General features: G+C 34.5%; 1 protein-coding gene across 5 annotated transcripts in view; it reads right to left on the bottom strand.

Annotated features, from left to right (window-relative positions):
• The window catches only part of Znf280d (zinc finger protein 280D), an 86,344-nt gene that overhangs the window by 8,378 nt on the left and 55,537 nt on the right, over positions 1-22,429 (bottom strand). For 2 of the 5 annotated variants that reach the window (XM_032911181.1, XM_032911182.1), the window contains 4 exons: positions 19,162-19,224; positions 15,232-15,350; positions 15,048-15,084; positions 2,772-2,817 (listed from right to left, as the gene is read on the bottom strand). In XM_032911181.1, coding sequence (XP_032767072.1) covers positions 2,772-2,817; positions 15,048-15,084; positions 15,232-15,350; positions 19,162-19,224 — 265 coding nt within the window. Of the gene's footprint in view, positions 1-2,771; positions 2,818-13,965; positions 14,494-15,047; positions 15,085-15,231; positions 15,351-19,161; positions 19,225-22,429 lie in introns of those variants that run through there. The other 3 variants (XM_032911184.1, XR_004388857.1, XM_032911183.1) reach the window with 3 other exon arrangements.

The raw sequence follows: 22,429 nt of genomic DNA, 5'->3' as shown, positions 1-22,429 counted from the left end.
TCCCTGACTAGACAGACCCAAATTCCATGTGAATGGCCTAAACCAGAAAAAGATATGCATTAGACATACTGTTCTCTTCAGACCTACACAAAATATCTTCCAACCAAATACTTAACTGAAAAACAAGAAGGGCAGGGTGCATACTGTTAGGTGACAAAGAGCTAGACTCAGCACAATACAGAAACAGGGATTATCAGAGGGACAAAGTTTACTTTTGGGCCTGTGCACATTCATGGATGAAGGTTTAGATGTATGAGCATGTGTGTGGAGGCAAGTGCCAACATCAAGTGTTTTCCTCAGATGCTCTCTACCTTATTTTTTGAAACAGGGTCTTATATGGGACCTGGAGTTTACTGATGAGGCTCAAATCAAGTCCCAGGGATGTCTCCCTCATGCTGAGATTGGAAATGTGTGCTACCACGACTGGCTCTTTATGTGGCTGCTGGGAACTGAACTCTAAACCTCATGCATGCCTTACAAACACCACCAGCTGAGCTATCTTCCAAGTACTCAAGACAGAAAAATATATTAATTCGAGGTTACTTTTTATATGCGTGAATATTTTGCCTGCATTTATGTATGTGCACCACATGCATGTGCAGTATTACAGAGGTCAAAAAAGGGGGTTGCATATCCTGGAACTAGAGTTACAGATGGTTATGAGCTGCCAGGTAGGTGCTAGGACCCAAACCCAGGTCCTCTATAAGTACAAGTAAGTGTCTTTAAGTGCTGAGTCATCTCTTTACCCACCCACCATCTTAAAATTTTTTGAATATTTAATTTATGTATATGGGTGTTTTGCCTGATTGTATGTCTATGTACCATGTGCATGTCTGGTATCCACAGAGGCCAGAAGAGGACATCAGATTCCCTTAAACTGGAGCTACAGATGGTTATAAGACAACACGTGTCTGCTAGAAATTGAACCTCAGGTCTTTCCAAGAGCATCTCTTTTTTTTTTTTTTGGTTCTTTTTTTGGAGCTGGGGACCAACCAGGGCCTTCGCTCTTAGGTGGCGCCTACCGCTGAGCTAAATCCCCAGCCCCCAAGAGCATCTCTTAAGAAGAGCTGAGCCATCTCTCCAGCCCAAAAAGGTTAAATTACTACAATTAATTGGTTAAATACTTTAGCATGCATGAGCAGAATGTAAATTTCAGTAGTGAATCAAAAGTGATAATCAGAAAACAATTTAAACACTAAAGCTTTTATAGCTAAAAGTGCATTCATTGATGGGCTTGTCAGTATACTGGCAAAACTGAAAGCCCAGTTGCACCATTTGAGTGGTCAGGACAGAGAATATCCAAACTGAAAAACAAAGAAAATAAAAATTAGAAGAATGAATGAGTTGGGTACTGGAAACAAGCACAAGGCTTAAAAGGGCTGACATCAATTGCTTTAATAGAAATAAAACCGAAAGCTAGCAGATAAGAAAGAGTCAGTTGAAAAATATCAATTATCATAAGTATAAAAATAACTGAAGATACCAATAGATCAACACACAAATAAGCAAAAGCATCTTCTGATTTAGGAACATCAAGTTCTAACAGGTCACAAATGAAGATGAAATCTTGAGGGGAAACCAAAGAAAAATATCCAAGTAGAAATACAGAGATGATGATCAGACATCTTGTCAAGAACTTTAAACAACTGAAGAAAATGATAAAACTCTCCTTCCAGAAATCTATATCCAACATAACTATCTTCCAAAACGAACACATTTTTAAATAAAAACATAACAAAAAGCTGCATAACATGAGTTTTCTCTTTAATTCAAAGAGAAAAACAAAAAGGTTTAAAAATAAAAAGCATTAAAAATAGCAAAATAAAAACATACAATCAACTTCTACATTTTCATTAACTCTAAAAGATTAACCACATAAAGCACAAAATTGCATTCTCTGTCTTTATAAAGTATAAAAATATAAAACAAGAACGGGAGGGGTACATTTTCACTTCAAGAGCAAAAGAGACATCACTGTACATCCCCCAGGCATTTAAAAGGACAAACAGAAACACCACAAGCAATATTATATTCAAAATAATTCAGCATCTTAGGTAAAAAATGGGCAGATTTCTTAAAAACCTCAACCAATGAAATTCATTCAAGAAGAAACCAATTTGAAAATCCAACATCCAATAAAGAAGCACATTTGTACTTAAATTAAAAACCTTTTAAACTAAAAAACACTTTCTATGGTTAAAAAAAAATGGTGTTAAAACAAATGTTCAATCTGACTCTCTTCACTCTAATGACTAAGTGGCCAAAAAATTAAAGGATTAAAAACAAACTACTATTGAGAAAGCAGAGGGAAGCTCAAACCTACTCTAGATGGCCAGGAAGATCTACCAGGCTGTCTAGCAAGTGATGGTTACATGACGATTCTAGGTTTCTAGTCATACTGAAAATAACACATATACTAAATACTTGTATTCTGTTTGTTATATTCTTTACTAATTTAAATGTCCCAAGATATTAAGCCAAGTGGAAGTACTAATGTGTAAGGTTTTACTGAGGTTGGAATTTAACTCACAAATTTATCATCACTCAACCGTTTAACTAAGCAATAGACAAATCAAAATATGTGATTTCTTTATCAAAACAAAAACCTGACAATTTTACTTTAAATGAGACTTCTTCAGTCTCAATTACTTTCATACTACAAACAGCAATAATTGTTACTGACATTCATTTGCAATTGAAATTTTTGAAAAATTGTGACAACAATTCTTTCAAATAAAAAATTATGAAGTTATGAAATAAACAAACTTTACCTTAGACACAGATTCTTGTCCCTTAGTGGGAGCTTCAGTTTTTAATCTTAAAAACAAAATAAGTATTGATTATTTTATATTATATTTACAATTATAAAATATGAAATAGGTTTTTGGCATGCTTAATTAAAATGTAAAGCTAAAGCAATGTACAGTCTATAATAGAACTGACTGATGCTGCAAATACTTGATGTAAAAATAAAGCACTGATGACAAACAGCAGGCTGAATGGCTGTGCTAAAGGAATGAGCGACTGCACTTCAGGACAGGACCTGGCTCAGGGATAGTCTGCTTGCTGAGCCATGGGTGAGGCCCTCTGGTATAATCCCCAGAACATGGAAAAGATGTATTTCCTTCCTGTCTAAGAACAGCAGAATCTAAAAAAAGAATCTTTGCTAAGTTAGTTACAAAAATAAAAAACATATATTAGAAAATCAACTTCCAAGAAATACTTTAAGTATGGAAAGCAACCAAAAGACCTATACGTACAATTTACACTAGTTTTTACTGATCTCACGACATAAAAAATAAAGAGATGACTTTGATCTACTGCAAAACTCAGTGTGACAGACCTATTGCAATACACATACAATAACTTATTCTGAAGGCAGAAAAAAAAAAGAAAATAATTTTGAGGGTAAATCCTCATAAAAACCACCATTCAAAAGACATTTTAAAAATTCTTGACTGTTAAAAAAATTGTAATTTTAACAAAGACATATGACATTTCCATATCTTTTTTAAAAAAACCAATATAAAGTAAAATATAAAAGCAAAATTATTAAAAGGATCTTTGTGTTAGAAACTCTTGAGGAGTAAATAATTAAATTTGATTTTAAAATGCATACGTAGGTAACCTGACCTGAAATACATTATGAAGAGTTAAGTCATTTATAATTATATAAAGACTAAATAGTTATATAATATTTAGAACATAAATCTTATAGAATATTCTATAGTACTATAAAAATATACTATATAAAATATACTATATAAAATATAGTACTATAGAATATTCTATAAATATTATAGAATATTATAGAATATTTAATTATAAAATATTATAGAAAATAAAAACTTATTATATAAAATATAGAATAATATATTATAATATTATAAATATTATAGAATATTGTATAATATAATATAAAGAATATTTAACATAAAGCAATTACAACAAATTCCATGCACAAAAATGAAGGTATCTAAGAACCATCAACTACCCTGATGGCCTTTCCCATGGTTAGTCAACGAAACATAGAGTATTAGCATACGCCCTTCTTTTTAAGAATACAATTTAAAAATCAGGATATATGGAGATGGTTATAGCTAAGTACTAAAGAATCTGTTTCACATACAGAAAATTCTGCACTTAACCCATAGTGCTACCACCAAAAAGGAGAAAGCTGTAACTGTTAATGTTTTCTAGATATTAGCAAAGAACTGTAGAAATTATCTATAATTTACTTATTAGATAAAAGTATAACAAAATGGATAATTTTTGTTGAAATACCATGCTAGAAGTATACTATAATAATTTATAATTAGCTTAAAATTGAAAAAGGAAAATTCACACAAAGAAATTGAAACACTTTACTTTTGGGCATTAAGATTTTTTAATTGTATAATGATACACATATGTAAATTATACAGTATAACTTCACTGCTTTAATGAAGTACATAGGAAAAACTTAAAAACTTTAAGATTATATATAAATAAGAAAACAGTTGCCTGAAAAAGTAAAAACATTTAAGTTTTGAAATTAAATATTTGTCTAGTGTAAGACTTTCATTCTAAGCATTTAAACATCTTAAACTTAGTATGAAAAACTGCAACAAGCTGTTGCATCAAGAAAGTATTTAAAAATATTAAGACTTTCCATTCTACTCTACTATAGAAAACCCTAGCAAGCACCACTGTTAATCACCTTGACGTGTCTACAGCCTTTCATCTGGTCAGAGTGAGGCCTCAATGCGTCTGCGACCCACGGCTGGAGCAACATTCACTGCTCTCCATCTTACTAGCTAAGAGACTAGGAAACTAGTAAACAACTAGCTCTAAGAGGCTTCTATCTCACACCTGCTTTGTGCATTTACCATACTAGCAGTCTCTTTATAGGACAAAAATGTAATAATCATTAGGATTCAGAAAAACAACTTTAAAATAGATTAGAAATGTTTACCGTAAATTCCATAATTATAAGCTTATCAATGAAAAGTATACTATGATTTTATAACAACAAAGCATATGTTAAGATTCATAAACTTAAATACACATACTATTTTATCACTCATACTTATGGAAAAGAAAAAGATTACCTAAATTAAATATATTAAAGATACTTGCTGAAATAGTTGTAATTTGAGATGTAGTCACTTTCCTAAGCTCAAAGTTCTGACCTAATGACCTGCTACTAGCCAATTACATGGTTCAACTGTAAGTGAGTACTATGTTTTTTAACAGAATGTAGTGTACTATTCCAAACAAACACAAAGATTTCACTCCAAAGAACAGAAGTGTTAATTTCAACATGATTTGAAAATAAGTAATTTTTATTACTATTTCCTCATGGAAACCTGCTAAAATAGATCTCTGATAAATTTCTATAGGTTAGGGCTGGAGAGATGGCTCAGCCGTTAAGAGCACTGGTTGCTTTTCCAGAGGTCCTGAGTTCAATTCCCAGTAATCACATGGTGGCTCACAACCAACTACAATGGGATCAGATGCCCTCTTCTGATGCGTCTGAAGATAGCTAGTATACTCACATACATAAAATGACTGAAAAACAATTTCTATAGGTTAACCCCCTTTTCTGTACAGTTTCAATGAAATGCATGGATCATTTTTTGCAGATTGTGTGCGTAACACAAGTCTACACATGATGTGAACACTGTGTTCAATTATAGTATAATTATACTATATAGTATATAGTATAGTATAGTATAGTATAGTATAGTATAGTATAGTATAGTATAATTTCATATTATAAACATGCTGAGGCAAGGGAAGGAACCTACAAGGACAAAAATACTCAAGTTCATTTTAGGTGTCCCACATTCTAGTTTTACAAATGTAAATTTCAATGGAAGGAATTTTGCTCAAAGAGGGCTGTGGAGATGGCTCAGTGGGTAAGGTGCTTTTGCCCAAGCATGAGAGAACTGAACTCAGACTCCAAACAAGTTAGAAGCAAAGAGCAATACGCCTCAGTAGTAATGTGAACCACTTCAGATAGGACTAAAAAGGACAGCAGCAGACTATGAAATTTCGACCAGTGAACTCAAGAATATCCTTCTGACTATTTTCTCTGTGATGTGTCAACAGATTGATGCATAGACTAGATGCCTTAGCTAGACATTTACCATATTGTACATGAACTGTGTGCTAAGAATTCTTGTCCAAAGAATCAGGCTCTCCTCTTGAGGAGGTCATTGTCAAGGAACGCTATTGAAATAAATATTTCGGAAAGAAACATCTATATGGTACAATGGCTTCTTAAAGGCACAAGCCACCATAATCAGGAGACAAGAAAGGGACAGCAGAGAGCACAATGAAAGTTGGCTCTTCAGGAGGAATAGAGGTTAGCAAAGAAACGCTAACCCAAAACAGAAGGGAAAAATATTAAATAAAAATGCTGTGAAACACAATAGCAGTGACACGACTGAAGCAGTACAGACTCAGCTGCCAGAAACATATGAGCAGAAAGAACACGAGTAAAACAGTAGTCACTCACTTCAGGGAAGACCATGACAGGTAAATGTCCATACTAAACCTAAAAGTGTACAACACAACAAGTAAATTGGAAACAAGAAAATTTGTCTACCAGATGAAGATATATGAGGAGAAAGAAACACAATCCACAAATAAAAGTCTGCCTGAACTAGTCAAAACAACGTCAGAGACATTAATTAACTAAAACAAGAATCTCAGCGGGTATGAACGATTTCTGCAGATGATAAAGTCAGTTTTGAGCACAGGGGAGAGATGCTTGCAGAACCATAATGTGTAGGTACCAACCACTCCCTGCATTGTTTCTATCCAGGCAACTTCAGAATCAACACCCAGTACAAGATGCTCCTATTTTTCTTAGTTTTCCAATCAGCTGATAATTAAATTCAGAGATACAGTATATTGCAATGGAGTCCAAAGATTTCACTATATGACTGCCCTTATCGTACAGTGAGAGAATCTGTGGCCTAAAACATTAAAGTGAGAAAGCTGCAAAGCCACAGAAGCAGGTTAAGCACACGGCCTGCACAGCACACTCCTACTGAACTGTTTCTCAACAGTCCCTTTTCCTGTTTATTAGGCTCTCTTATTACATCAGGAAAGAGGAAATTTTCTCTGCATCGAAGTGTTTTTGACCCTAAAACATGAGGGTGACTGTCAGGTTAATCTTGCTAAAAGACTTTGACTCTTTGCTCTAATGTTTTGTTGCCATGTATCAGAAATGATGCCCTACACACGGGTGGGGAGGCTCATAGATTATTGTTCCAGTGCTATAAATGTGTCACTTATCATTAGCTTCATGCACATTTCATACCTATCACATGAAATTTCCCATAAAGCCCTAAGATCTAGTATTTCATACCACAGTCACCATAGAGAGGTTCACAGAAGGACAGAACCCCAAATGAATGTGTCACAAATAAGCCTAGCTTTCTTTTTATCCCATCCTAATTTAGGGATATGAAATAAATATGACATTTAGACTCCACAACTTAGATTATGACAAGGTCTAGAAATTCACCTCCAACTGAGGTCAGAAATTAACAAGAAACAATGAACTAGGTCCTTAGATACTATTCAACACACTCAAAGATTCAGTGAGTGTTTTTATTTATATTTTCAAATGTAAGGTTTAAGAAAAAAGTTGCCTCCAACAATAAAAGTTTATTTACTATTTCACACATAAAAATGACTACTGATTTAGTTGACAGTGGTATAAAAAATGGCATTTCACTTTGGATTCCTTTTGATGCAGTATTATACAAAAATCATATGGAATCAGCTGATTACGTATCCCTGTGAAGAACATGATTTTGGTGTAGCCTACCTGTTTTACTGTTCTGGCCCCCTTTTCTATATTACCTTAGGGACACAGACCATACTCTTCAATAATATTTACAATTCCGATTCCTGGCAGTCTTTTGTATAAAAGATGGGTAACTAGTATCAGTGTCATGAGGATACAGGAAGTTACCTGCATTGGATCACGAAACAGCTACTGAGTACCACTGATGCTAAGCATAAAAGTCAGTACTCAGTATTGAGAAATTAGATGGAGGAATTCAAGAAAACTCAGAGTTTGATTTTCATTTCTCTCTACTAGTCTTTATTTTTTTTTCATATTTTCTCTATTTTCTTTTTTCCCTCTCCATCTTTATTAACTTGGGTATTTCTTATTTACATTTCGATTGTTACCCCCTTTCCCAGTTTCCGGGCCAACATCCCCCTATCCCCTCCACTTCTATATAGGTGTTCCCCTCCCCATCTTCCCCCCATTACCACCCTCCCCCCAACAATCACGTTCACTGGGGGTTCAGTCTTGGCAGGACCAAAGGCTTCCCCTTCCACTGGTGATCTTACTAGGCTATGCATTGCTACCTATGAGGTTGGAGCCCAGGGTCAGTCCATGTATAGTCTTTGGGTAGTGGCTTAGTCCCTGGAGGCTCTGGTTGGTTGGCACTGTTGTTCATATGGGGTCTTGAGCCCCTTCAAGCTCTTTCAGTCCTTTCTCTGATTCCTTCAACGGGGGTCCTGTTCTCAGTTCAGTGGTTTGCTGCTGGCATTTGCCTATGTATTTGCTGTATTCTGGCTGTGTCTCTCAGGAGAGATCTACATTCGGTTCCTGTCAGCCTGCACTTCTTTGCTTCATCCATCTTATCTAGTTTGGTGGCTGTATATGTATGGGCCACATGTGGGGCAGGCTCTGAATGGGTGTTCCTTCTGCCTCTGTTCTAAACTTTGCCTCCCTATCCCCTCCTAAGGGTATTCTTGTTCCCCTTTTAAAGAAGGAGTGAAGCATTCGCATTTTGGTCATCCTTCTTGAGTTTCATGTGTTCTGTGCATCTAGGGTAATTCGAGCATTTGGGCTACTATCCACTTATCCATGAGTGCATACCATGTGTGTTTTCTGTGATTGGGTTACCTCACTCAGGATGATATTTTCCAGTTCCATCCATTTGCCTATGAATTTCGTAAAGTCATTGTTTTTGATAGCTGAGTAGTATTCCACTGTTCTACTAGTCTTTAAATTCAAGGGGTTAATAAAGAATAATAAATGTATTTATAACTATAAATGCATTTTGCATAATTTAACTCTATAAAACAAAGACAATTTTCAACCTAATTTACCACAGCAGTATGAAAGTGGGGTCTTTGCTTAGCAAATGTTTGGTAATCAAACAGAGAACGAAGTAAACACTGAAAACTATTTCAAAAGGTATTTCATAGGATATTTTATTCAGTGAACTAGATTCTCTTTATAAGCTTGAGCTATATTTACCATGAGGTATTTACCATGGATTCTTCTGCCATGAAGAAGGCTAAAGACTTCCTTCCTTTTTCCTTTTTTGAGAAAGAATCTTACTATGTAGTCCTGGATTGCTGGAACTCACTAAGTAGACAACGCTGGCCTCAAACTCACGTCTGCCTGCCTGTCTCCCAAGTGCTAGGATTAAAAGCATGCACCACCACACTGGGTGAGAATGATTCTTCCAGTCTCATTTTTCAGCATGGACAAGCATCTCAGAAAATAAAATAATAATTGGCGTCAGCTCTGTTTTATACAGTGAGTCTATATAGGCACACTAGAGAACACAGGATGAGGAGACAGAGAAAAGGGGAAACAACAGCAATTTCATGGCTGAGTTCAGTGTGTCCTAAAACTAGAGAAACATGTGCTACTTTTGAAGATTACTTCTGTATTCTATAGAATAAAGATACTGCCAGCCAGTACGATTATGCATTCAAAAACTTGGGTTAGATATGCAGCTACAGAGTTTTGGAAATGCCTACTTGATGTCAACTAATAAAAAGGTTGTCTTAAAGGAAGAAAATGTCAAATCAAAAGCACTAATGTCCTTCTAAGCAGACAGTTCTGTACTAGTTTTCATTAAGGCAGAACTGGTCTGTAGTCATCAGATAAAGCGGAATCATGGCTTTAGAAAACTGTACAATATCTACTTAAAGTACTGTGATGCTCATTACCCAGTAGCTGAGAAGAGTATATTGTAGCACTGAACTGTAAGTCAAAAGTACAGATGGACTGTCACTAAAACTCTCAGCCATGAGATTCCACAGATATCCAGTCAGCAGGGTCTCCTGTCATCAAGAAATAACAGCAACAGCAGCAGTAACAGCTGGGGCGGCAGCAGCAGCAGAAGAAGCACAAACAGCAGCAGCAGAGGTAGCCGTGGCAACAATGTACATTTACTAAGTGGCTAATTTCTCCAGTACCAAATAATTAAATGTTAAGGTATATTTTTTTGAATTAGTGACATGACCCACTGGTTTCCATACATGGTTTCTATTTGTTTATAGCTGTCCTATAAAGAATTACTGTTTCTTTTAGTGATGAGAAACCTGAGGCTTAGCGAGGGTTAAATTTTACTGAAGCTACAGACTATTTAACTAGGATCCATGCCTATGCCTGTCTGCTTTATTTCAGGCATGCATTCCTTCATAGCACCATCCATCACGGTGATGCGGATAAACAGATTTTCAGTGTGGAAGATTAAGATCGCTAGGATATCATATTTCAAAGGTACAGAAAGGAACAGTAAGCCTCTCTAGCTAGTCAAATACCAATCTGGTAAGAGTAAGGCTTTAGAAGGATCTCAAAATCGCAAGTGCATTGGAAGTATGAGATGGGTCATAAAGTAGTCAAGTACAAGGAAGTAAAAAGTAGTGGAAAATTGTGATTAAAATTTAAATACCTAAAATGAACCTAGAACATAAATATTTCCTCAAAATATAATACAGTGCACTTAAATACCAAAGTCTAATGGTATGACTAATATTCTACAACACTAACTTTGTATACAGGTTTAAAAAAGAGAATTAGAAGCAAAGGTTTTTGAAATGATATGGGCGGGCTAGAATAAAAAATGGGTTAAAAATCAGGGAGATTCATTTTCAGTAAAATGAGGCCTGACCTAAAACCATGGGTGTTGACTTAACAATAGTAATTATCACATGGTCCCTTTCATACTGTCTCCTGCTATGTATGTTCAGAGACCATAAGCAATTCCTTTAATTCCTTCAATCTCTGTAAACAGGTTCTTCCGTGATTTACACTGTAAGGATGAGGAATTGGGGTAGAGGTCAGGTAACTAACCAGAGCCACTCACATTTAGAAAAAAAGTAGGAACTCCAAACTCTACAATCTACTAAAATGCTTTCATAGAAGCAGTTTAAGTCTCTGAGAAAGTTTAATGTGGTTCTTGGTGTCAAATCAGGAAGCCATTTAGGGAAGAAGTAGAACTTTATAAAGTAAAAAAATTAAAGAAAAATTTAAATATATGGTATAAAGTCTAGAATGATAAGTCTCAAAGGGATATTAGGGTAACCATGATCTTGCATAAAAGCATCCTTTGTGCCTAAAGAGGCAGAAAAAGCTGATAATTGGTTTGCCTCTGTTATGCACTACTTTGATTTTATAAATACAAGGATATCATATTTTTCTAATAAAAGGGAGCACACACATGTACTTGCTAGCACTTAATTATAACTTATACCTTATATGCAATTCAGGAGCATTTTCTAGGAATCTGAAGCTAACTACTTATATGATTTATTTTTTTAGATCCAATTAAGAAAAATGATATATCTATATATTAGGATTTTACAAGATTTATTAGATTTTAATAATAAATAAAAATTTAGAGATTAATATGAAATAAATATTGAAAAGTAGGTCAATATTCCTTAAGACATTCACATATAGAATTAAAAACATCCCATTAATGAATTCTTCCTACCTTTCTCGTTCATTACTTTCTGAGATAAGCTGTCACTGTGTAGACCTACACCGCCTTGAACTCTCATTATATAGTTGGCCTGGAACTCAGGAAGATCTATTTGTCTTTTTCTTCCAAGTGCTGGGACTAAGAGTGTGTGCCACCACACAAAGCTAACTTTAACTTGTATTTCCTTGATTTGACTCTAGAAAGATATTCCCTCAGACAATATATAAATTCTGGAGATTAATTAAACAGTACAGATATGGAGCCTGTCACCTTTTATTTGTATATACGAGGATACCATTTATTTGAATACATACAGCATTAAACTGGTCCAAGTAAGTGGGTATTTAGTTTCTCAATGTTCATCAAGCATTTGTTGGTATTTTTGGGAAGAGTGATATGTCAGACTCTGAATCCAACTCCTCTTAAGGAAAAAAAAAGACCCTTAGGCATAAGCGGGTGAGTGCCCAGACCTGCACCCAGACCTGCTTTGGGTCTTTACTCGGATGTCGTCTCTCAGTAGGGTCTTTTCGGATCACCAAAAATAAAATGGCACCCTACCCTTCTAAATCCTACTTTGTATTTATTCCTTTTTCCTACTTCATATTTTTTCTAATATTGACCACACTCTAGCATGTGGTTTACTTTACTTTTAAATGTCTGTTTTATCAATCCAGTGTAAATTCCGTAAGGACAGCAATTCCAGGCTATGCCTTCTAAGCACACAGAACAGAGCCAGGCATGAAGTACATGTTCAATAAATAATATGAATGAAAAAATGAGGTCCAAGAGATATGATGCTACTCCAAAAAAGTTAAGAGTACAAAGACATACAAATTTCAAAGGGGCAATGGATTCAAAGTATACAAACTATATAATTATTCCTCTGTAACTCAAAAGCTCATAGGCATGATGGCTTTATGTGACCAGTCCATAAACTGATTTTTAAACTTAATGGTAAATACAGGTTAGACTTATATAGCAAGACTGTTTCATTTAAAATAAAATTTAAAAAAATGAATAAAAACAAGAGAGAAAACAAGCAAATAAAGAAGTGAACTTGGTCACATTTTAAACCCAGTTCTGTGAAACAGCAGCAGGATGTACACACTCAAGTGTGACCAAGGGGGCAGACTCTCTAATCTCAGAATGAACAGAGAACTGATGTTAACAATGGAAAAACAACCAAACAAACCTTTTTTTCCTGGTTAACTTTTAAAATAAATTATAAAGTACAGAAAATTGTAAAGACCAGTGTATCAAGTTCACTAAAAGTATCAAGCTGTTATGAAGGATTTTAGAAATGCTTTCAGATATAGTCCAAAATTGTTAAGAAGTTTAAAACTAATGGATTTAACCTCCTTTTTTCTTGTTAATTGCAAGGAACACAAAACAAAACAAAACCAAAAAAACCAAGAAGTGGTCATCTGAAAATGGCTTTATCTATGCCCCAAGAGCAGAAATGAAGTTGTGATAATGGGGTGGGTAAATAAATATTTTTAAGATGCAAGAAACATAGGATTAAACTCTAACTTCAGAGACTGCTGACCTGACTGTTAAGATCATAAAAAGTACTTTGTTCATCTCCAAAATTCTAGAATCAGTGCTGCAAGAACAGAGGCCTTCTCGTTGGGCTGAGGAGAACACAAATGTCCTAAATGGATGTATTCTCAATAGACATGTCAATCAACCTGACACCTTACAGCAGTTGAGCAATGTTCCTACATACAGGATAAAATATAGTTTTATAAAAAACTATTCATTACAAAATAATTTCTGAAACAAAAATCTATTAAAGTAATAGATCAAAATAATTTATTTGTATTTAATGTAGCTAACAAAAAAGTGACAAGTTTAATATGTAAGTAGGAGCTAGAATATTATTGGTTACATTGTATATCTAATATTATTTTTACCCAAATAAGTATTAATGACTCAGTAGAGCTTCCATGTCAATTAAATGTTACTTTAAAACTTGTTTTTAGAATCTCCAAGAAGTCTCATCAGTTTGTTATACCTTAAAATTCACAATTACATAGATTAATAGTCCTCAAATAGAGACAGAGGACATAATGGTGTAAGCAACACCTAAATTTAAAAGCTACAAACAGGTAGCCTACATGAACTCTTGAGATTCTTGACAAAAATGAAACAAACATTAAAGTGTTAAAAAATAGAAAAACCAGACATCAATAATTCAGAGAACAGAAGATGAAGCTATCAGATGTAAAATTTAAAAATAAAAGAATCTGAGAATTTTATTAAAATTATAGTTACTATTGGACATTTTATATTGAATGACAGTAAAAACAACTGCATTTTTAGAACATGTCAATGAAAACTGTTGTCTGAAGACTAGACACAGCCATTCTCTCTCAGTAACCAGGGTGTCTAGATGTCCTGGACTGCCTTTGTGCTTGAAGAACATTTAAGAGCAGCAGCCAAAATGACTAAATCTTAATTTGGGTATCAAAGCATTGATTTGATGGGCTTTTCTTGTTCACAACTGCCCATAAGCTTAAGAAATAAGAGCCAAAGCCACCAATGGAAACTAAGCTTAATTTTGTGGGCCCTGAAGCTGTTTCTGGACAGATCAGCCTCAGCCTGATGGGAGGCCAGAATCTAGAGCAGGTCCCACAGTCAGTTCACTCTCATTCCTGGGAAAGAGAAAACAGGCAGCACTTGTGTCCATCGAAGGGGACACTGTCCAGGTACACCCTGGACATGTTTTGAAATCTCTGAGCTGCTTCTGCATCTGAAAAATAAGAAAAATAGCACAATGACAGACAACGAATGAGGAAAAAGACAACCATCTGGCCTAAAAACACAAGGCATAAGGTATGAAGAGAGAAGACAAACAAACAGATAAACGGCTTTAGTATTTAGTATATATTACTTTGTAGGCAAGAACAGCAGAAAAAACACAAATTATTTTAAGCAAAGACCACAGTAATAAAAGTTATTTTTAGAGAGACAAGTGGAGGCAGGGAAAAGGTATGTTAAGACACGTGACTCTGACACAAAGATAAGGCAGAACAGGAATCTAGACGCATGCGCAAGCTGAAATGAGCCCTGGTATCATGGACTTGTGTAACTGCCTATGTGTAAGTAACATCTCAGAACTTTGAATTTAGGAAAATCCAACTTCTCTTGCACCAAGTCATGAGCTTCACAGAGCAGGAACCTATTTCAACAAGCAGCTTAAAAATAAAAACAAGACCAGTATTTTCACTTCTATTAAAGGCACACTTAATGCAATCGTGCTAAAATCCACCGAAGAAAAATTCAGTTAATAAATATTACACTTACTCAGAAAGACGTTCAGAAGTTGGGATACAAACAGAAACTGAAATCAGAAGAAAAGTTTCATATTTACATAAGCATATGAACAATGATTAGTGAAATAAGATGACTTAGTAAAGAAACCATATTTTGGCTTTCCAAAAATAACGAGTAATACAAAATATCTGAAACAGCAGTTATGTATACGTACCTTTCTCTACTAGAACTTGGCAAGTATGAGTTTCATGTTGACTTAAGTGTGTGGCCATATTATCTAAGCCAGAAACGTCGGTTAGGAAATCACAATTAAGGCACACTAGAGAAATGCCCCTATTTAAAAAAGAAAGAAAGAAAAGGTTTTTCATTTTTTATAAACTATACTTAGGTTCAATACTCTTTTTTCATGTTTTGTGTTATAACTTTTCCGCTTTGCTATAAAAGTTGAAAATGGCATAGCCATGTCTAAATTATGTACATAAAATATTTATGTTTCAAAGACAAGGGAAAAGCTTAGCAGTAGAGCACAACCTAGAATACTTCATTCCTAGTACTTTCTCCCCAAAGAGTAATAATGTTTTAAGAACATTCACTCCTTGTGTCCGTTGAAAAAAGCAAGGAGTCAAACACTGGTCTTAGTTCTGCCATGAGCTTGCATTAATGTAGGCAAGTCACAGTGTTCCTCTGCCATTAAAAAGTGAGGCTATGGCATTCATTTACTTCATATATACTCAATAAGGCTCTCTTTATATACCACACCGCTAGGTGTTATGAATATAAGGGTGATCAAATGACAAGTATAGTCCGCATTCCAATGGAATCTACAGTCAAGGCTTTCATGTAGTCAAAGAATCTGAACAATGTAAAGGTTCCAAAGATGGATCACATGACAGCTACAATCAGTACATGCTAGTGTTAAGGCTCTCATCACAAATGGTGCTGTCTTAATGCTGAATTACATAAAGTAGCTAATAAGATGCTGGAATCTGCACGCCTGAATAACAAGGCAGCATCACTAATTAGTCCCTCTGCCTGTCTGCCAGGGGGTAAACTACTTTTTTCCAAAGCTTGATTGCAGTAGTTCTTAAATGAATTATGTGATAATTACAAATTTTAAATTTATAATCAAATTTCTTGATTTTGAAAATGTGAAGGTTTCAAATGTTACATTTGGGACTTTAATAGGGAAAGTTCATATGCTGGAGGAAAGGTAAAGAAAATTCAGGTCCAGAGAAAGGAAGACGTACTGAGGTATGTCAATCTAAAGAAGACTAACGTAGGTTCCAATGACTTTGTTTCTCTTATTAGTTCTGGCTGCAATTCGTTGAGGGGACTGTAAGAGTCTTTAGAATCTCTTTAACAAATTATTTTTCTTAGGGTTAAAAAAAATTATCATGCAATGTGAGCATTGCTATTGTCATATTAACAACAAAATATGCATGTTTGAAGTTCATCCCAGCACGAAGTTTTATAAATATGAGAAATTAGCAAGGCATGGTTGCGCAAGCCTTTAGTCTCAGCAAGCAGGTACATCTGAATTTGAGGTCAGTATGGTCTTCAAAGCAAGTTCCAGAATCACTACAGAGAAACCCTGTCTTGGAAAACAAATAAACTAAAATTTAAAGTAAAAGAATGTGAAAGTATGGGCAGGAGAGGTAGCTCAGCAAGAATACTGGTTGCTCTTCTGGAGGATCTAGATTAAATACCTAACACCCATATGGAATATGGAGGCTCACAACCACCTATAAAACCAGTTTCAAAGGAGCAGACAGCATCTTCTGCCAACTACATGTATCAAGCATGAAACATGGTACATGTATGATATATAGGAGGGTAAAATATCCATACACATAACAAAGTACTAATTTTTTGGATGTGATAATTACAAATTTTAAATTTATAATCAAAATTAGGCTATCTCATACTATCTCCCCCTGAAACTCTAACATACTGTGTATTTCTACCTAAAGCTGTATAAGTAAAGCAAACTAAAAGTTCCCAAATAAGTTTCCTCTTGGCTAGGCTTTTTTTTTTTTTTAATGTCATTTCACCTGATTCTGAGGCTCCAACTAGTCTCTGATTTTCTGCTTTCTTAAAACAGTTGCTATTAAGCACTTCACAATATCAGTAGTAGAGTACTCTTTATATAGCTGGTTTCAGACTATCTCATCATCTCATCTAAATCTTACAATAATTGAAAGTAGATGCTATAATTAGCATCCCTTTAGCTAGAATGAGCTTAATTACTCTACTAAAGACAAAGCTTGTAAGGGTCAGAATTAGGTTTGAAATAAAGCCCATATTCAGTGCATTAATTCATATTCTCACAAGATTAGTCCTAACTACTTGACAGTTCCAAGCTATGTGGCTGATTCACCTACAATACTCGGCTCATATAAAAGATGAACACAACCTCCTTCAGTATTTTAGTAAGAAAAGACTTATATTGACCTAAACCATTACAGTGGCTTATATGTACTTCAAAACTGAAGTAGGTAGATGACATAGTTTCTACAAGTGCAAGCATTAGCTAAGCAGAGATGCTGACCTATGTTCAACCCCCAGAACCCACAACAGAAGGAAAGAATCAACTTCTATAGGCTGTCCTACGAAATCTACATATGTGCTGTAGCATGGGGACACATCTAAACACACACAATAACACATAATAAAAACCTTATAACATTATTTACATCCTATTAATCATAGAAGACTGCAATATTCAAATATTTGAAGGCTTTATTTTTGTTCTCATTTTACAATGGTCATGTATTTCATCTGGGCCCCAACTGTCACTACTACAGTGAATGTACCATGAGTACTATGACATACCTCTCATATACAATGATAGTAACACGACCCTGTAACATCTAGTCAGAAGCAACCAATTGACACACTGTCATTAGTTAAACTAAAAAAGTCACAGCAAGCCACAATGAAAGGATTTTGTATCTGTTAGAATGTCTATAATGTCACTTCTTGGCTAAGATCACATATAGAGTGCTTGAAATAAAAAAACAAGTAATGGGGTTGGGGATTTGGCTCAGTGGTAGAGCGCTTGCCTAGCAAGCGCTTAAGGCCCTAGGTTGGGTCCCCAGCTCGAAAAAAAAAAAAAAAAAAAAAAAAAACAACAAGTAATATACACTAGAAAAGATGCAGAAATTCCTACACAGTACAAGTGAGTATGCAAAATCATGGCACTACGATGAAAAATAGTCATTCAGTATCTTACAGGAATAACAGGGAGTTAGAATTCAACCAAACAAACTTAATCTTAATTACATACAAAAGAGAAATATATGTTTGTAAAAAATAGTAATAATGATGTTCATAGCAGCATTATTTATTTTGACCTCAAAATTAAAATTATCAAAATGGATAAACTATAGTATTTGCATAAAGTAAAACATAGTATTCATCAATTTAAATAAGTTATTATACTATTACTCATCATGGATGAGCCATAGGCAGTGACTAAGGAACACATAGAATATCATCCCATTTATTCTCAAAACACTCAAAATGGGCTGCTCTATATGCATGGGTGGGGGCGGGGGCGGGGGCAGGAAAGGAAGTGGGAATGATTACTAATAAATGGAATTATTTTTTTAAGTACAGAAAATGTACACATACTATGATGACTGATGCACAACTGAGCATACTAAAACTTACCAAGATTTCATTTTAAAGACAATAAAGAACACGGTGTGTATAATTGTTAATCCTGATTATTAATCAAAGGGATTTATGAAACGAACCTCCCTCATGTCTGTGAGGAAGTTTCTAGGCTGACTGAGCAGGGAAGACCCACTCTAAAGGTAAGTATACCAGTCCACACGTTGGAATCTTGGACAGAATATAAAAACAGAAAGGGAGCTAAGTGACAGAATTCATGACTCTGCTTCCTGAGTACAGACACAATGTGACCAGGCAAGTGACTTCCCAACCACAACAGAGTACCCTTGAATTGAGCCAAAATAAACTCTTCTTTCTTCCTTAAGGTATGTGTCATTTACTTATAGCAACAAAAAAAAGTAACCAACACATTATGTGTATTCTAGCTCAATAAAGATATCACATGAGAAAAATATAAATTATAACTTTTTTACAATTTTGAAAGATTTTACAAAAATCACTTGTTTACCTGAGATTTTCTGAATGCTTCTTAAATATACAATATCTTTTACTTGGACGGTTACTGTGAAAGCTGGAAAGATAAAAATGATATGCATTTAACACAATACTTTAACTGGACAGCAAGTCACACTGATTTATAAAAACATTTAAAGTCTATACTTAAGTTTCTTTTTAAAACAAAATATAAGGATGAGAATATTTTCATTTCTATTTAATTCATTATAATCCTCCACTTCCTTCTAAAAAAGGGATCAAAAAGAGGGCTAAGGAGGCCTCTCACTTCAACCTGTGAGTAGCTGGAACTAAAAGTATATACCACCATCTATGATTGTATCCTTCCATTGTTTTGTTATAAATTTATTTATGTATATGAACATTTTGTCCATATGTATGTCTGTGCACCAATGTGTGTGTGTGTTGTGTACATGGTGCCCACAGAGGTCAGAAGAAGACACTAAGTCCCCTGGAACAGAAGTTACACTGGTTGTAAACTGTCACATGAATCCTAGTATTCTGAAAGTCTTATCTTTTTTTATATTCTCTATTGACATCTATTTCCCTAAGCATATTCATGATCAATACCTCATCATTACATAAAAAGTACAAACCATTAAAATAAATTTTTATCTATGAAGTATCAAAAACAAATTTAAAATTCTGTTAATGATATATATTCACTATAATATGAATGTAGTCTTAGCATGCTTACATAAATGGGAAGGGATTTAAATGATTTAAATTAATTTCAAAAATTCAAATGATACCGAAGTAATTATTTCTTGAGCTAAAGGTAACAGTTTACATGTTTGAAGTCAAATATTTTAATACAAATGTTTGAGATTATCAGCAGCAGTTTTAAAACAAAATGAAAATAAGGAGTCCTAAATTAAAACAATGCCTCCCTCAGCATAGAACAGAAAAAGTCACTTTTAGCCATATGATCATAGGTTATATACTCCCTTTTAACTTATATTAGAAAGCCAGGGCTGGGCTAGCAGTTATTTCTAAAAGGGAAGTCACACACAACAGTATCTGCATCACTTCAGAATATTTAGAAATGTGACGTCTCAGATTAACATGAACCCACTGAATACATTTCTGGCAGTGGGGCTTTATAATGAAAGCCCAGGTAACACAGAAAAATGATTACTATGGCTAGCTGCAAATTAAGAAAATACTCTCCAAAGGTTTCATATTCTCAGGAGTTCAAATGTTATTTCTTCAACTTGAAAGTATTAGTGGGTTGGGGATTTGGCTCAGTGGTAGAGCGCTTGCCTGCAACCCAAGGCCCTGGGTTGGTCCCCAGCTCCAAAAAAAAAAAAAAAAAAAAAAAAAAAAAAAAAAAAAAAAGTATTAGTAAACAATTAATATGTATACATAAAATGGTATCACAAGAATAAAGACTTTGCAACCAACAAGAAGTTGAGAAGACTCAAAATTATTTGTATATATAATTGTTTCCTTTGAAGAATGAGTCTACAACTGTCTGATTCATAAAATACATAATCAAATACTACCTTAAAGATAAAATTTTATTTTTCTTCAGACAAGAATACCATTTTTGCTTTATTACTTTACAAGGAAAGTAAGACTAAAATTACACTTTAAAGTCTTTTAAATATATATAAAATTTACATCGAGACTGGTCTTCAATAACAACAATAATGACAGAAAGCCCACATATACATGGAAAGTTGAACAATACTCTACTCAATGACAACTTGGTAAAGGAAGAAATAAAGAAAGAAATTAAAGACTTCTTAGAATTTAATGAAAATGAAGATACAACATATCCAAACTTTGGGACACAATGAAAGCGGTACTAAGAGGAAAACTCATAGCCCTGAGTGCCTGCAAAAAGAAACAGGAGAGGGCATATGTCAGCACTTTGACAGCACACCTAAAAGCTCTAGAACAAAAATAAATAAACCCAAGAGGAGTAGAAGGCAGGAAATAATCAAACTCAGCACTGAAATCAACCAAGTAGAAAGAAAAAGGACTATACAAAGAATCAACAGAACCAAAAGCTGGTTCTTTCAGAAAAATCAACAAGATAGATAAACTCTTAGCCAGACTAACCAGAGGACACAGATAGTGTATCCAAATTAACAAAATCAGAAATGAAAAGGGAGAAATAACAACAGAATCTGAGAAAATTAAAAAAAAAATCATCAGATCCTACTACAAAAGCCTATATTCAACAAAACTGGAAAATCTGGAGGAAGTGGACAATTTTCTAGACAGATACCAGGTACCAAAGTTAAATCAGTTAACAAATAAACCAACTAAACAACCCCATAACTCCTAAAGAAATAGAAGCAGTTATTAAAGGTCTTCCAACCAAAAAGAGCCCAGGTCCAGATGGGTTTAGTGCAGAATTCTATCAGACCCTCATAAAAGACCTCATACCAATACTATCCAAACTATTCCACAAAATAGAAACAGATGAAGCACTACCAAATTTCTTCTACGAAGCTACAATTACTCTTATACCTAAACCACAGAAAGACCCAACAACGAAAGAGAACTTCAGACCAATTTCCCTTATGAATATTGACGCAAAAATATTCAATAAAATTCTTGCAAACCGAATCCAAGAACACATCAAAACGATCATCCATCATGATCAAGTAGACTTCATTCCAGGGATGGAGGGATGGTTTAATATACGAAAATCCATCAATGTAATCCACTATATAAACAAACTCAAAGATAAGAACCACATGATCATTTCATTAGATGCTGAGAAAACATTTGACAAAATTCAACACCCCTTCATGATAAAAGTCCTGGAAAGATCAGGAATTCAAGGCCCATATCTAAACATAGTAAAAGCAATGTACACCAAACCATAGCTAACTAACATCAAACTAAGTGGAGAGAAACTTGAAGCAATCCCACTAAAATCAGGGTCTAGACAAGACTGCTCACTCTCTCCCTACTTATTCAATATAGTACGAGAAGTCCCAGCCAGAGCAATCAGACAATGAAAGGAGGTCAAAGGGAAGGGAAAAAATTAAAATATCACTATATGCAGATGATATGATAGTGTACTTAAGCGACCCCAAAAGTTCCACCAGAGAACTACTTAACCTGATAAACAGCTTCAGCAAAATGTTGGGGTATAAAATTAACTCAAATAAATCAGTAGCCTTCCTCTACTCAAAGGATGAACAGGCTAAGAAAGAAATTAGGGAAAGGACACCCTTCACAATAGTCCCAAATAATATAAAATATCTTTGTGTGACTTTAACCAAGCAAGTGAAAGATTTGTA

The sequence above is a fragment of the Rattus rattus genome, chromosome 8 (genome assembly GCF_011064425.1).
Source record: "Rattus rattus isolate New Zealand chromosome 8, Rrattus_CSIRO_v1, whole genome shotgun sequence".
NCBI classification, from domain to species: Eukaryota; Metazoa; Chordata; class Mammalia; order Rodentia; family Muridae; genus Rattus; species Rattus rattus.
Note: the sequence above shows the minus strand (reverse complement) of the source record. Positions and strands in the feature narration are given on the sequence as shown.